Below are 13,558 nucleotides of genomic sequence, written 5' to 3'. Positions count from 1 at the left end.
TGATTAAGTACATTTTTTCACATCAGAGTATATAAATAAAACAGTATTTTTTTAAGTATACTTTAAACACTCTAGGTTTATTTTTACACTCCCCCCAAAGGTTTAAACAATTTGTTTCATTTGTTCTTTGAACCTCATGAAATGTGTTTCTTACAGATTCTTACTTGGAGATTCTCACTAGCAAAGTCTGGGTTTTCCGTGGGCCTAACTTCCGGAAGTGTCCGGGCTCGCTCCGGGCTGTGTGTGCTGGAAAGCCTTTCCTGCCGACGGGCTGTGGCGCCTCTCGTGTGTGGGGGGCTGTCCGCCTGCTCCCCTCTGTCCTGTCGCAGGCTCAGCTTAGCATGTGTTTGGGGCTGGAAGGTCGGTAAGTGATGAGCGGGATGAGCTGTAGAGACTCGAATAGGGACGTTGAGCTGGGGCCGGAACAGCATCTCCACCACATGCAAGAGTCCCGTGTTTCCTGTGGGTAATAGGCACGGCCTTCGGAGGTCTTAGACACACCCATTGAAATCTGGGGTCCCTGTATTCTGCAATCTGGATTTTGTAGTTTCTAGGACACTGTGGTCAGTGCATTTAATGCTTTAAAAAAGGTCTTTTGAAAGAAGGAAAATGAAATCTTTATAAGTGAGTTGACCGATGTTTAATGTATTTAATGGGCAGTCGGGGGTGGAGGGGTAAGTAATTTGAAAAGCTTTGTAGGTTAAGTATCTCCGTTATATTCTTTTCCGAGGCGTGTAGAGCCATATCATTACCTGCAGTGACAAGTTTGGTCCCCAGAGCCTTGGTGGGTATGGCCGTTTGCTGTACTTAGAAAAATCCCAGTTTGATGATGAGAAACTAAAAAGGCCACCAGCTCCTGCTCACACAGTTCCCACGGTCCCCAGGGCACCGCACCCAGGCCTGCTGGTCTCGCACACAGTTCCCCTGGGCACCGCACCCAGGCCTGATGGTCTCGCACTCAGTTCCCCCGGTCCCCTGGAAACTGCACCCAGCCTGCAGGGCGAGGGGAGCCCGGGCTAGCCTGGAGCTGCTCTCGGTGCAGCCGTTGGAAGCAGTGCCCAGGTGCCTGCAGCAGCAGCAGGCGGGGCAGGGCCTGTGTCCCCTCAGTGACGCACCTTCCACAGAGCCTGGGGCGGGTGCTGCGGGTGCCAAATTCCACGAGCTCTGGGGTCTGGGAGGTGGTGGCAGCTGGGCCGGGCCGGGCCGCCAGTCTCCCCTCTGCTGCAGGCACCCAGCACCCTCTGCACGAGGGAACCGGGGTGGCCGGCCCAGCCTCGGGGAGGCCCAGCTCTTGCCTGCCAGCTGCGGGGGCAGAGTTACTGCTCCCTCACTCAGCATGCCCGGCCTCGAGGGACATTCTCGCTTCTCCGTGGTCACTGTCCAGAGCTCTGAGGACATGTGTTCGCAGTCCCGAGTGCAGCCTTGCTATTCTCAGTCCTACTCTAACAAAACCACAAACAACGGAAGAACATAAATAAACAAGATACATTTTACAGGTTAGAAACTGGTCCCCGCGGGTGGGCGGGGAAAGCAGAGCTCAGGGAATGTGGGTCCGTGGCCTCTTCGTCCACACGTTTCAGTGGGCATTCACTGATCCCAAGGGGTACGGGGAAAATGCATTAAAATGCTGCTGAAATACAGGGGAGAAAGGAATGTCCCGTGCTGGGCGTAACAGAAACGTAGTTCACAGGGACCGTTTGCAGGGCCCTCCCGCGTCTCGAGGCGCTCTTCAGGCCCGTGTTCCTGCGGGGGCCGGCTGCTGGGTCTGAGCTCCCATGCAGCATCGCCGCTGGCCGCAAGCCTTGCCCCCTCACCGAGAAGGTGCCGGGTGCTGGCCTCTCGGGAGGGGCCCCGCCCGAGGGAAGGTTTCACGCTTCTGTCTGGGAGCAGCGTGGGTGGAGGGTAGCCCTGGCGTGCAGGGGCTCCGTAGCGGGCACGAATGGCGCGTCAGACCACAGGTCACGGTAACCGTCGTGCCTGTGGGACAGCTCCCTCTGCCGGGCATCCGGCTTTCCGGGCCCTTCGCAGAGGCAGTAAGCCCACCCTCATTGGAGCTGAGGAGACAGCCATGTTTTCCTGCATCAGGAGGAAAGCATGAGCCCTGTGGCCGCACCCTTCAGGAGGGGGTGACGGCACAGCCCGTGTGCAGGCTGCAGGCGTTGGCAGGGAGGTGGAGGTGATGGGCTCACTGAGCACCTGGGCCCCCTCCTGTCCTCACACGGGCAGCGGCTCCGGAGACGTCAGTACCTGCCTCTGACTGGGTTTGAAGAAACGTCCTGGCCCCGTGAGGGGCTGGGGCGGAGATGGCGGTGGGGCCACAGCCCGCGGCCAGCCTGGAGGCAGGAAGGGCTATTTGAAGATGAATGACTGGGACCGGACGGTTCCTTCCCTCTGGTCGAGCTGTTTCCTGATTTGAGACTGAAACAAAACACACAGTGATCATCACTGAGCAAGCTGGAGGAAGTCACAGGACGCTCGAAAGGGTAAGGCCACTACTTCAGGCCACCCCCAGCTCCCTCCTGGTTTCCTGTAGTTTTGTCAGGAGAAGCCGCAGGCCTGAGCAATAATACCAGGGGGGCTGGAACAATAGCACAGCGGGTAGGACGTTTGCCTTGCACGCACCAACCCAAGTTCGATCCCCCTCATCCCATATGGTGCCCTGAACACTGCCAGAAGTAATTCCTGAGTGCATGAGCCAGGAATAACCCCTGTGCATCGCCAGGTGTGACCCAAAAAGCAAAAAAAAAAATACTACAGTGGGGAGGGCGTTTGCATGTGGTGACCTCGTTCATTCCCCGTCATCCCACCTAGCCCCCGAGCCCACGACGAGTGACTCCTGAGTGCAGGGCCAGGAGTAACCCTGAGCACTGCCAGGTGTGGCCCAAGACAAAACCAAACGAAGCTGCCATATGCTTGCTAGACGGCACGCACTTTGGAATCACCAGGTGGGATTCGAGGGGCGGCTCACAGGCAGCCTGGGTGGGCAGCAGGAGCCCTGGGCGGTGGCTACGCTTTATTCAAAAGTGTTTGCACTCTGGACATTGAAAGTGCATTGGATACACTTCACTTTGCTTTCAGAATAAGGATTAGGTATCACCTCTATGGTTCTACAATAGGGACGACAAAAAATAGGTTAATATCTGAGCAGGATTTCATAGGCCAGAGTATTCCCCCACTGAATAACATGCGTATTGGAACTTCCCCCAAATACGTTGTATATTTGGGTTCAAACTGGGAAGAGAAACTAAAGCAGACTTCTTAGAATATAGAAAGGAAAAAGCAGTAATAGTCTACATACAGCTAATTACATAAAAAGAATGTTTACACGTGCCAACATCCAGGGTTTCAACAGGCCTCTGAGAGCAATTTCAGTTCCCTTCACTAACTCACTAACGCACAAACCTGACAGAAACTCTAGCCCACTGACATCTTTTATTTTTAAAGACTGGATGTATTATGTCATCATCATCATCATTATTATTTTTCCTTCTGGGTCTCCCCTGGCGATGCACAGGGTTACTCCTGGCTCTGCACTCAGGAATCACTCCTGATGGTGCTCAGGGGACCACAGGGGATGCTGTGGATTGAACCCTGGTTGGTTGCGTGCCAGGCAAACACCCTCCCACTGTGCTATCGCTCCGGCCCTCCTGGCGTCTTTCTAAGCACCCACTCTCCCCGCTGAGACGTGCAGAGAAAGCCAGTAAAATCTCCACTGTTGGTCAAGAGCACTGCAGGTTGGAGTACTCCAGCTTTCCTGCCTGTCCCCTGGCCCAGGCTGTCGATTCTCTGTGGAAACTGCTCCTCTCTCCTGAGCGCCCGCCCGAGGCCCCAGAGAAGGGACGGGCCATCCTAGCAGGCGCCCTGAGGTTCTCAGCCCATGCTCCCAGGGAGCGCAGGCCTCAGCCGGGCGGGCCTTGGGCACCTGACTCGCGGCCGACTCACCAGCTTCCAGCGCAGGATCTTGATCCACTCGTCGGCCTCCACACCCGTCTTTGCACAGAGGTAAAAGGTCCTGAACGGAAACACTAGGCTGGTGAGAGAAAAGCGAGTGTCAGCGCAGCAGAGCCGCCGGAGTTTGCCCCGAGCCCCAGTAGGACGAGGGCTCTGAGCCGGGTGGAAGCGGGAGGGCCGGAGTTTGCCCCCGAGCCCCAGTAGGACGAGGGCCCTGAGCCGGATGGAAGCGGGAGGGGCCGGTGGTTTCTGGGAGAAGTCAAAGAGCCAAACAGGCCCCCGACCCCTTTGTTCTCTGTCTGGCGGGGGGTGCTCAGGACCCCTGAGTCGGCCTGGCCAGACGAGGCAGGGGGGCTTCTGAAGGCTGGGCCCTCGCGCCCCTCCCGTGGTTAGGGTGCCCACCCCAGCACACGCCCGCTCTGTGGCGAACCCTTCGGCCCAGCCCAGACCCGGACATGTGACGACACACAGGGTCTTACTCATTAGCTGCGTTAGTCCGGCAAGAGGAGATTTTGAACCATTTCTTTTATAAACCCACTCACCAGAAACAGTTCACTCTTTCCTGCGAGTAATCGAACTGTACCGCCGAACATTCCGTTAAGTCTAGGGTCCGAATCGGCTCCGGAGACTTAGAAAAGAGATCACAATCTGAATTATAAATCAGACACCCACGTGCTGACACCCATAGGCTCTGCTATGTGCCAGGCGACCCTCTGGGGAGCCCCCCTGATGGAGGGAAAGGCCGCCCAAGAAGACCGCTGTGATCCAGGGGACCGAGAGGGATCGAGCCCGGCGGGGACTCTCCCCTGTTCCACAGCTGCTTGTTTGGAAACCTCGTGTGGGGGGAGAAGGAATGACTTTCAGCCTCGTGGAGGAGTGAGTGCGGGAAGAAGACGCTTCCCATCAAGGCGGGTTGGCTGCCAGGGCATGTCCTGTGTCGGGCACGACGCCAGGGCCCGGACTCAGGGTGATGCTCCTGGGGTGGAGCTCGGTCCCCTGAGGAGACCCAGACCCACGTCAGACTCAGCCTGGGCTGCCGTCCACGTGCCTGCAGAGACTCAGCCCCCGAGGCAGGGGCTCCTTCCACCTGGAGGGCCCATGGGATCTGCTTCACCCAGCCTGCCCATGTTTGGGGGTCCCTCCCGGGGAAGCTTGGGAGGTCCCGTGGGCCCTCTGCGGCTCAGGAGCGGCCCCTCGGGGGAGACGCAGCCATTCTCACCATGTGGTCCTTGAAGTACTTCAGTTCATTCCTGTGCAGCGTGAACCACCTCGTTTTCCATGTCTGAAAAATGGAAATATGCAGGTTTTGAAAACAGGAATGCAATATTTTAACCAGGCCATTTCCCTTAGTTTATATATTTATATATATATATATATTTGTGGGGGTTGTTAGGCCTCACCCAGCTGTGCTTAGTCAGGGCCGACTCCTTGCTCTGTGCTCAGGAATCATTCCTGGCGTGCTCAGGGGACCTATATAGTGCCAGGAATCGAACCTTGGTAGGCCACATGCATGGCAAGGGCCTTACCCACTGTCCCATCTCTCTGGCCCCTCTAAAATAGAGATAATTCTGTGTACTAAGCTAATAAGGTACTGATGTCACTAATATACTAAAACAAATTAAAATGGCCTCATAAATATTCAAGTTAAATATTTTTAATCCCTGAAATTCTGGCACACGAACGGCTCCTCTGCTCCTAAAAGACCGTGATTCTGGAGGCCCACTCACTACTTTCAGCACCCAGCGGCTTCTTGCAGAAATGCCTCTGGACTGTGAACTAAGCTACGGCCCCGGGCCGTCCCTGGAGGGGGTAGGTTTTTCTCTCTCGGCCTTTCCTTCAGCGGCGGCGTGGCGACCACCATCTAATAGAGCCCACTAACCAGAGGTATGAGCTTTCAGTGACGCGACTTCTGGCATAAATTTCTCTGGACTTAATTATTAAATACCAGAAATCCAAAACAGCGGCCACGCGACCTCATATGCTCTTCATTCTCAGCAATGGAAAATGAATTATCAGATGATGCCTTTTCAGCAGGTCTGATTGTTGAGGGAAAATTCCAAATAATAATAGTGACTTTTCTGTTGAAATATTGATTGTAATCAAAGAGACAGTAAAGTGAAAATCATCAGCCACACAGGCGGGGTTGGGGGGGTGGGAGGGGAGGTGTACTGGGGTTCTTGGTGGTGGAACATGTGCACTGGTGAAGGGATGGGTGTTTGATCATTGTATGACTGAGACTTAAACCTGAAAGCTTCGTAACTTTTCTCATGGTGATTCAATTAAAAAAAAAAAAAAACGGAAAAAAAATCCCTGAGATTCTCATTCATGGACTCTATAGTCATGATAGATGCAGTGTTTCCAGAACCTACATGGTTGTGTACTTTCCTAGCTTGTGTGACTTACAGTTAATCCTCATGTAATGCTGAACATTATTATTCGGCATATTGAAAAACCTCAGACAATACGATGTTGTAAGATTTGGTTAAAAATTCCATGGTTTTGGGCCAGAGAAATAGTACAGCAGGGAAGGCACTTGCCCAGCACTTTGCTGACCCAGGTTTGGTCCCCGACACCCCGTGTGGTCCCCTGAGGCCCACCAGGAGTGTTCCCTGAGCACAGCCAGATATAGCTTTCTCAGATGCCGACCGCAGGCCATTCTCCTGCTTGGTTTTGCCAGAGACATTCTAAGCGAGCCGTCACAGCATACTCCGGCCTCGCGCCTCAGGGCCGCCTCCTCCCTTGAACACCACCTTGCTGGCTTGTCTCGGTTCTTGCGTATTTCCACTCTGGAGAAGCCTGTGTTTTCTCTCAAACACATTCCTCTCTTTCTCTCCTCTCACAGGTTTCCAAACAAGTTTTGTTCAATAAAAACTACCTTACTTCACTAAAAGAAGTACATGAACTCTAGAACAGCTGATTGTTTGAACTGCCTCCAAAGCAGACAGTTCTACTTCTGAGGGAGTGTCCAGATGCTGAGCCTCCAGCATGCCCTGTCCCGGAAGCCTTACCTTGACCAGGCCTCCCTGTTTGGTGAGGTAGCCTTCCTTGGTGCCCAGCTGGAAGAGACAAAGCACTCGTCAGTCCCAGAACTATTTTTGTTCATCCTGTTTTAAAGTAAAGCACGGGTTTGCTTTGATCTTTAAATAATCATCTTTTATTTTTCAAGAAGGTCTTTGAAAACCCTCCACAGGGCTGAGCACTTGGCTGGAGCAGGAGTTGTTGGCAGTGAAAGCTCCTCTGACTGCAGGTGGGAAGCAGGGAGCCTTCACATCGAAGGGTGGTGACTGGAGGCCCCCTCAGAGAGCTGTGTGAGAACCAGTGCCCATGCAGACCATACACACATACACACATGCATATACATGCACATACACAGTCACACACATGCAGCACGCATGCACACATACACACATGCATATTCATACATGTACAGTCATGCATACAGCACACATGCACACATGCATATACATACACATACAGCCACACATACAACACGTATGCACACATACATGCATACACATACAGTCACATGCATACAGTACACATGCACACATGCATATATACACGTAGTCACACACAACACACATGCACACATACATGCATACACATATACAGTCACATGCATACAACATACATGCACACATACATGCATATACACGTGCACACACATACAACACATGCATATACATACACATACACAGTTATGCATACAACACTCATGCACACACACGCAAACATATAATACACACAGGCACACAGTCATACGTATGCCAACAGAGGTCAGTGTATCTTGGAAGGTCATATAAGCAAAGTAGAGGGTTTCTTTACTTTGGAGTACCCAAGTCTGGGTCATGCCAACATACCAATACCAAGTCTTGACCTTAGGGGAAAAATTAGAAATCACATTTCTAACATTTATTCGATCACATAACCCTCTCCCACCTCCTCCAGGGTCATCCCCGGCCACTTCAAGATAGTGCATCTATTTACACTTGGTTATCCAGAAGGGGTTTGAAGCAAGAGCAGGTCACTTCCCTCCACTCACAGGCCGATTCCGAGCACAACAGCCTCACCTCCCTGAGCCGGCCCCGGGCTGGACCTGGCAGAGGATCTCGGGAACAAAGGAAGGCCCCGAAGATGGAGGGAGAAGCTTCTGTTTTCTTAGATCCCTGAGCTATGAACTCTTCGTCGGTATTTTGCCTTCGCATGCCATATTTTATATCAGCAAGAAAAACGATGAATTTGAAAAATGAGGAAATGACTCCGCTGACCACAAGGTTCTTTTTATGGGAGTTTCCAGAGCGTTTTTCTTGAGGTGAATTCTTACCAACTGCAAAAGGGGAACAACCACCAGTGATAAAAGTTAAAGCAAGAAATAAAGATGTGACCATTTGAACACTCTCAGGTCCCTCAGAGTCGGGAAGACCGTCCCGGTGTTCTCCACACCAAGCTGTCACAGCACGGGTGAACCTGATACCGCGTGATGCCTTTGATTGCTTTTGACATTGACGACGTTGAGCCAGCTGATGGGGTTAGGGATCACGCTACGGGAGTGTCAGAACAGACGGTTTCGGGCGGTTGCACACTCATATCTGTAGAGGTGAAAGGACTGAGGCAAACTGTGACCTGGAGGGTTCTGCTAGAACTGCTCCTCTGCTGGCCGAGTGACCAGCTGCCCGCCAGCTGGCCCTGGCCACACACCTGCTCGCTCTCGCTTCCTGGCCGTGGGGGTCTGCGTAGGCCGGGCAGGGGATGCACAGGCTTAGCAGGCGAGAGAGGAAGGGATCACAGGCCAGATCCCTTCCTTCCCAACGCCAGCCTCGAAGGCGCGGCTGTGGCTCAGTGGAAGAGCGTCTGCCCATCGGGTGAGGCCCTTTGCTGGCACCCCGGGCCCCCAAATCCGTGACCTGTGACAGGAGAGGGGTTTCCAAGAGATCTTCTTTGGGAACAATGTGAATGTTCCAAAACAAAACCGGGGCACAGAGACTGGACTCGGAGAGGTGTCGGACAGTCCCGGGCCTTGTATGTCGAGGTCACTAACTACGACACATCGAAAGGACTCGAACAACAGAACCGCCTGTTTGCTCCTTCTGCGTAGCCCCACATTCTCCCGTGGCATGACGCTGGTGGGCCGGGGCTCCACACACGGGCCCAGCACGGCGCCCGGCACGGGTGTTCCTGTCAGGTGTTCCCGGCACATGTGTTCTGGCACGCGTGTTCCCAGCACAGGTCTTGTGCCTCTGTCCGGCGCAGGCAGCCCAGTGAGAGCCAGGTGACCTGGGGCAGCTTGGCGGCCTGGGGCCCGGTGGCAGCAGCGTCCCTGGAGACTGGGGGTCTCCCCCACTGACGGGCTGAAAGTGTACCGAAGGTCTGGAATTCGAATTTCTCAGCGGAGGAGACGGGAAGTACCATAAGAAAGGGGAGAAAGTTGAGGACCCTCGAGAGCTGGGAGGAGCCCGGAAGGTGCCCACGTGAACCTGCGGTGGCCAGCTGACACAGACATCACGTGTGTGTGCACGTGTACCTGCACCACAAAAAATCCACGATCTGAAGGTGAACAGTAACCTCCCGAGGACCGTTGCCGAGCTGAGCTGAGGTTCCTCAGAAGAGCCTGTTTCTGGGCCAAACAGGTTCTTCCGGTGAGGTCTTTTGTTGGTGGTGTTGTTTTTCTGGGTGTTGGGCTGGTGTTTAGATCCTACTTCCAGCTCGGTGTCAGGGGCCCACACAGTGTCTAGGACCAACACACACAAATTCACACATACCGCACACAACACACACACACACACTCACAGACCCTCTCTCATGCACACACAGACACACTCACTCTCTTGCACACCTTCACACAGGCCTCTCATACAGTCACACACACTCTCACATCCACTCACACCAGCTCTCACCCAGACTGACACACACTCACCCAGACTGACACAGACACACGCACTCACACAGAGACTCACACTCACACACTCACACGGGGCGGGAAAGCACGCCTGAATCGGGAGTGAACGAGTGCTTTTCTTTCCCAGGCAGTTGAGGCAGGAGGACTCTCCTCGCGGAAGCTCGAGACACTGTGTGCCCTCAGCCTGGACTTGGGACTCAGCGTCGTCCCCCCGCGCCAACTCCTGCCACCTCTGGGTGTGTCTCCCCTGCCCTGGGCCAGACCTCAGCCTCCGTCCGTTCCTTCCCGAGCCCATGAGGGTCCTGCGTGACCTTCCTGACGGGCTCCGGCTCCCGTGGCCCCGGGGCGGTGGTGTGGGCCTGCTGCAGCGGGGCCCCGCGCGTGGTGGCTCTTACCGAGGGCGCGGTGGGCACGAGGTCGTTCTCGGTCCGTCCTGTCTGCATGGCCGTGTGGACGCGCACCGACTCGTAGATGGACGGCTCCTCCACGCTCCTGGGGTAGGGGTGTCTCAGGACGATCAGGGTCCCTGTGGGCGGGAACGGTCAGGCCTCCTCCCGCACCGCATGGCTGCCGCCCAGGAGGGGGACGGTCACTTGGAAGGGACAGTGACAGGCGGACAGGTGGGCCTGGGCCCGGCCCACGCCCGGGACAGCACACGCAGGGGAGCTGGGGTGCGGGCCACTGAACACCACAGCCGCACTCCAACTCCCGACTCGTTTCCGAGTAGACTTGGGGGGCTGGTGGCCACGGCCCACCCGGCCTCTGAGAGACCAGAGAGAATCCATTCAGGCCCGGCCCAGCAGGAATGACTCAGCCCCTAACACTTCCTCAGTACTGGTACCGACTCTCAACTGTCAGTGGTAACCAGACACTCAGGCTTTGGGGAGTGAGAGAGGCTTTGCCGTGAGGAGGCTTCTCTCCCTCCCTCCCCCTCCCTCTCCTCATCCCACCTCTCCCACCCCCAGCCCCTCGCTCAGTCTGTGGACAAGCCCTGGGCTGTGCTAGACACAGTGTGTGTGTGTGTGTGTGTGTGTGTGTGTGTGTGTGTGTGTGTGTGTGTGTGTGTGTGTGTGTGAGACCACCCCTCCCCCCACGTCACCCAGCCTCGCGGCCTGTCCCTGTGGGCGCAGGAAGCCTTAGTGCGGCAGGTAAGGGGGACGGTGGGATCAGTGGCTCAGAGGCTGCCAGAGTCACGGCCCCCTCCGGGCGAGGGGCCACTTCAGCTGCAGCCACCAACACGGCCCTGAGCAGGGCGAGGAGTGTTGCCGCCTGCCTGGGGCAGGACGGAGCTCAGCAGGGCCCAGGGCTGCCCGAGAGAAGACCTGCTCCTCGGTCTGCCTCGAGACCCGGCTGCAGAGTGAGTGGGGAGCAGGCCGGCCGCTGGCTCTGCCCTGGAGTTCAGGAGGCTGAGCTGGGCTGCTGGGACGCTCCACTCCGGGCTCTCTCCCCCTCTCTCCCCCTCCCTCCCCCTCTCCCGCTCCCCTCCCTCCCCCTCCCCCTCCCTGCCCCTCCCCCTCCCCCTTCCTGTCCCTCCCTCTCCCCTGTCCCTCCCCCTCTCCCTCTCCCCTCCCTGTCCCTCCCTCTCCCCCTCTCCCTCCCCCCTCCCTGTCCCTCCCTCTCCCCCTCTCCCTCTCCCCTCCCTGTCCCTCCCGCTCTCCCTCCCTCCCCCTCCCCCTTTCCCGATCCCCCTCCCTCTCCCTCTCCCCTCCCTGTCCCTCCTGCTCCCCTTCTCCCACTCCCCCTCCCCCTCCCCTCCCCTCCCCCTCCTTCCCCCCTTCCCCTCCTCCCCTTCTCCGTCCCCCTCCCCCTCCCCCTCCCCTGTCCTCTCCTTCCCCATCTCTCAGCTAGCTAGGATTTGTTTCTGCCATTTTGGTCAAAAGAAACTTAGGTCCTGTCACCCCCACAAACTCCCAACATCCACCCAAGACCCAAGAAGGGGCCGTGGTCCTGGAGAAGCGCCTGGGGAGGCTTGGTCAGCTCCCCTCCAGCCTGGGCTGGGACACTGAGGCAGCACAGAAGTTGCAGGAGTGGGAAGCAGGGCTTGGTGTGCAAGCTTGGTGGGCTGCAGGGGGAGGAGGCACCGTGGAGCACAAGGCTCCTCTCCTCAGGTAGAGGTGCCGGGTCCTGGGGAGGGGAGGGAGGGGGAGGCACGCAGGGCTGCTGGGAGTTCAGCTAAGTGCTGCTTCTAGCCAGGCTCTGCCCGGCTGGAGCGAAAGACAGTGGTTCTGAGTCCCGAGACCAGAATTCCTCAGCTGTGGGAGCGCCGTGGGCCCCAGAATATCCCAGGGCCGCAGCATGGTGAGGGGCCCAGGCGGAAGGGGTCAGTTGGGAAACACGGACCTGCACTGTCCGGCCCCTGGCCTTGCCGCAGCTGCCCTGAGCTGCCCGAGGTCTCCGTGGCCTCAGGAGCAGCTGTGCCTGTCCCACCTGCCAGGCCCTGTCCCCCCCTCCGCCCCCCCGCCAGGCCCTGCTCCCCCACCCCCCGCGGCAGCTCTGCGTGGGCCGCAGGATACCCCGCACCTCCTTGGGCCGCTCCCGGCCAGAGGCTCGCTGCACCTCACCCGCACCGGCGGGCTGAGGGCGGAGGAGACGCGGCTCAGCCCCGCGCAGGTGCCCTACTGTGCGCCTGTAACTCTGTCACTCTGGACACGGCTGGCACCGTCAGAGGCGCCGTCGGGCGTGGTGACGCCGAGCCAGAGCCCGGCACCTGCTCCGGTGCGTCTGACCGCGTCCGGAGAGGCGGACACACCCTCTGCTCCCGGCTCAGAGGCAGGGGCCCGGCCCCCCTGAGCACCCCGTCAGAGCCCCAACACTAAGAAATAGGCGAACACACACACACACACACCAGCTGTCCCTGATCCAGCCCCCCACGGCATTCCGGGACGACGGCTCCTCCCGCACAGGAGTCACAGCCGAAGGCACCGTGTGGGCACCAGGCCTCGTCTCGTCCCCTGCAGGGCAAGCAGTGAGGCAGGAACTGCCCCCGCCTGCCCCGCTCCCCGCGGTGGTGAAACAAACCGCAGCGCAGAGAGGTGATGTAACGGCCCAACACACAGCTGGTAAACAGCGGGGCTGCCCTGGGAGCTCACGGTCCGCTCACCAGCCTCAGTGCTTCTCACAGGGCTGTGATCACGGTCCCCGAGGGGCAGGACGGCCTCGCCGAGCCCCAGGGAGGAGCCCTCAGGAGCAGCTGGGGGTGGCGGGGCCACGAGGCCTCCCTTGGGATGGAGTTCCCTTCCTGGCCTCACCCCTGCAGACTCAGACACACAGACTGGCCGCCCTGGGGTCTGCCCTGCGTCCCAGCCCCAACAGAGCGTCCGAGGCTCCGGGGGCTCTCCCAGGCCTGGCCCCTCCTCCTCTGCCACTGACCCACACGGGGGTTCGGGGACTCTGGAACGCCGTGAAGGAGACCACGTCGGGACTGGAAAGGGCTTCCTAGCTCCCCTCACGCCCTGAGATTCTCTCCAGCAGAATCTCCCGGATGGCAGTTTTGTCAGTAAAACCCGAGTGACGGATGCGGGGGCAGCCTTGCTCAGAGGGAGTCGCATCCTCGGGACAAGGAGCACCTCCCGCCGCCCTGGAGCCCGCCCCGTGCTGGCTGGCCCTGTGGCGGGCACGGGGCTCCTCAGAGCCCTCAGGCCTGCCTCCTGGTCACCTTCAGTCCAGTGAGGGACGCAGCTGTCCCGGACAGGCTTGCCTGGGCCTCCTCCC

General features: G+C 57.5%; 1 protein-coding gene across 1 annotated transcript in view; it reads right to left on the bottom strand.

Moving 5' to 3' along the window:
• Positions 1–54: 54 nt before the first annotated feature.
• The window catches only part of DAPP1 (dual adaptor of phosphotyrosine and 3-phosphoinositides 1), a 31,349-nt gene continuing 17,845 nt past the window's right edge, over positions 55–13,558 (bottom strand). Inside the window, exons 4-9 of the mRNA XM_012934761.2 lie at positions 10,243–10,373; positions 6,960–7,007; positions 5,171–5,233; positions 4,494–4,579; positions 3,943–4,030; positions 55–2,418 (exon numbers count right to left, since the gene is read on the bottom strand). Coding sequence (XP_012790215.2) covers positions 2,350–2,418; positions 3,943–4,030; positions 4,494–4,579; positions 5,171–5,233; positions 6,960–7,007; positions 10,243–10,373 — 485 coding nt within the window. The 3' untranslated portion in view covers positions 55–2,349. The remainder of the gene's footprint in view (positions 2,419–3,942; positions 4,031–4,493; positions 4,580–5,170; positions 5,234–6,959; positions 7,008–10,242; positions 10,374–13,558) is intronic.

The sequence above is a fragment of the Sorex araneus genome, chromosome 6 (genome assembly GCF_027595985.1).
Source record: "Sorex araneus isolate mSorAra2 chromosome 6, mSorAra2.pri, whole genome shotgun sequence".
Lineage (NCBI taxonomy): Eukaryota > Metazoa > Chordata > Mammalia > Eulipotyphla > Soricidae > Sorex > Sorex araneus.
This window is presented reverse-complemented; position numbering and strand designations above follow the sequence as displayed.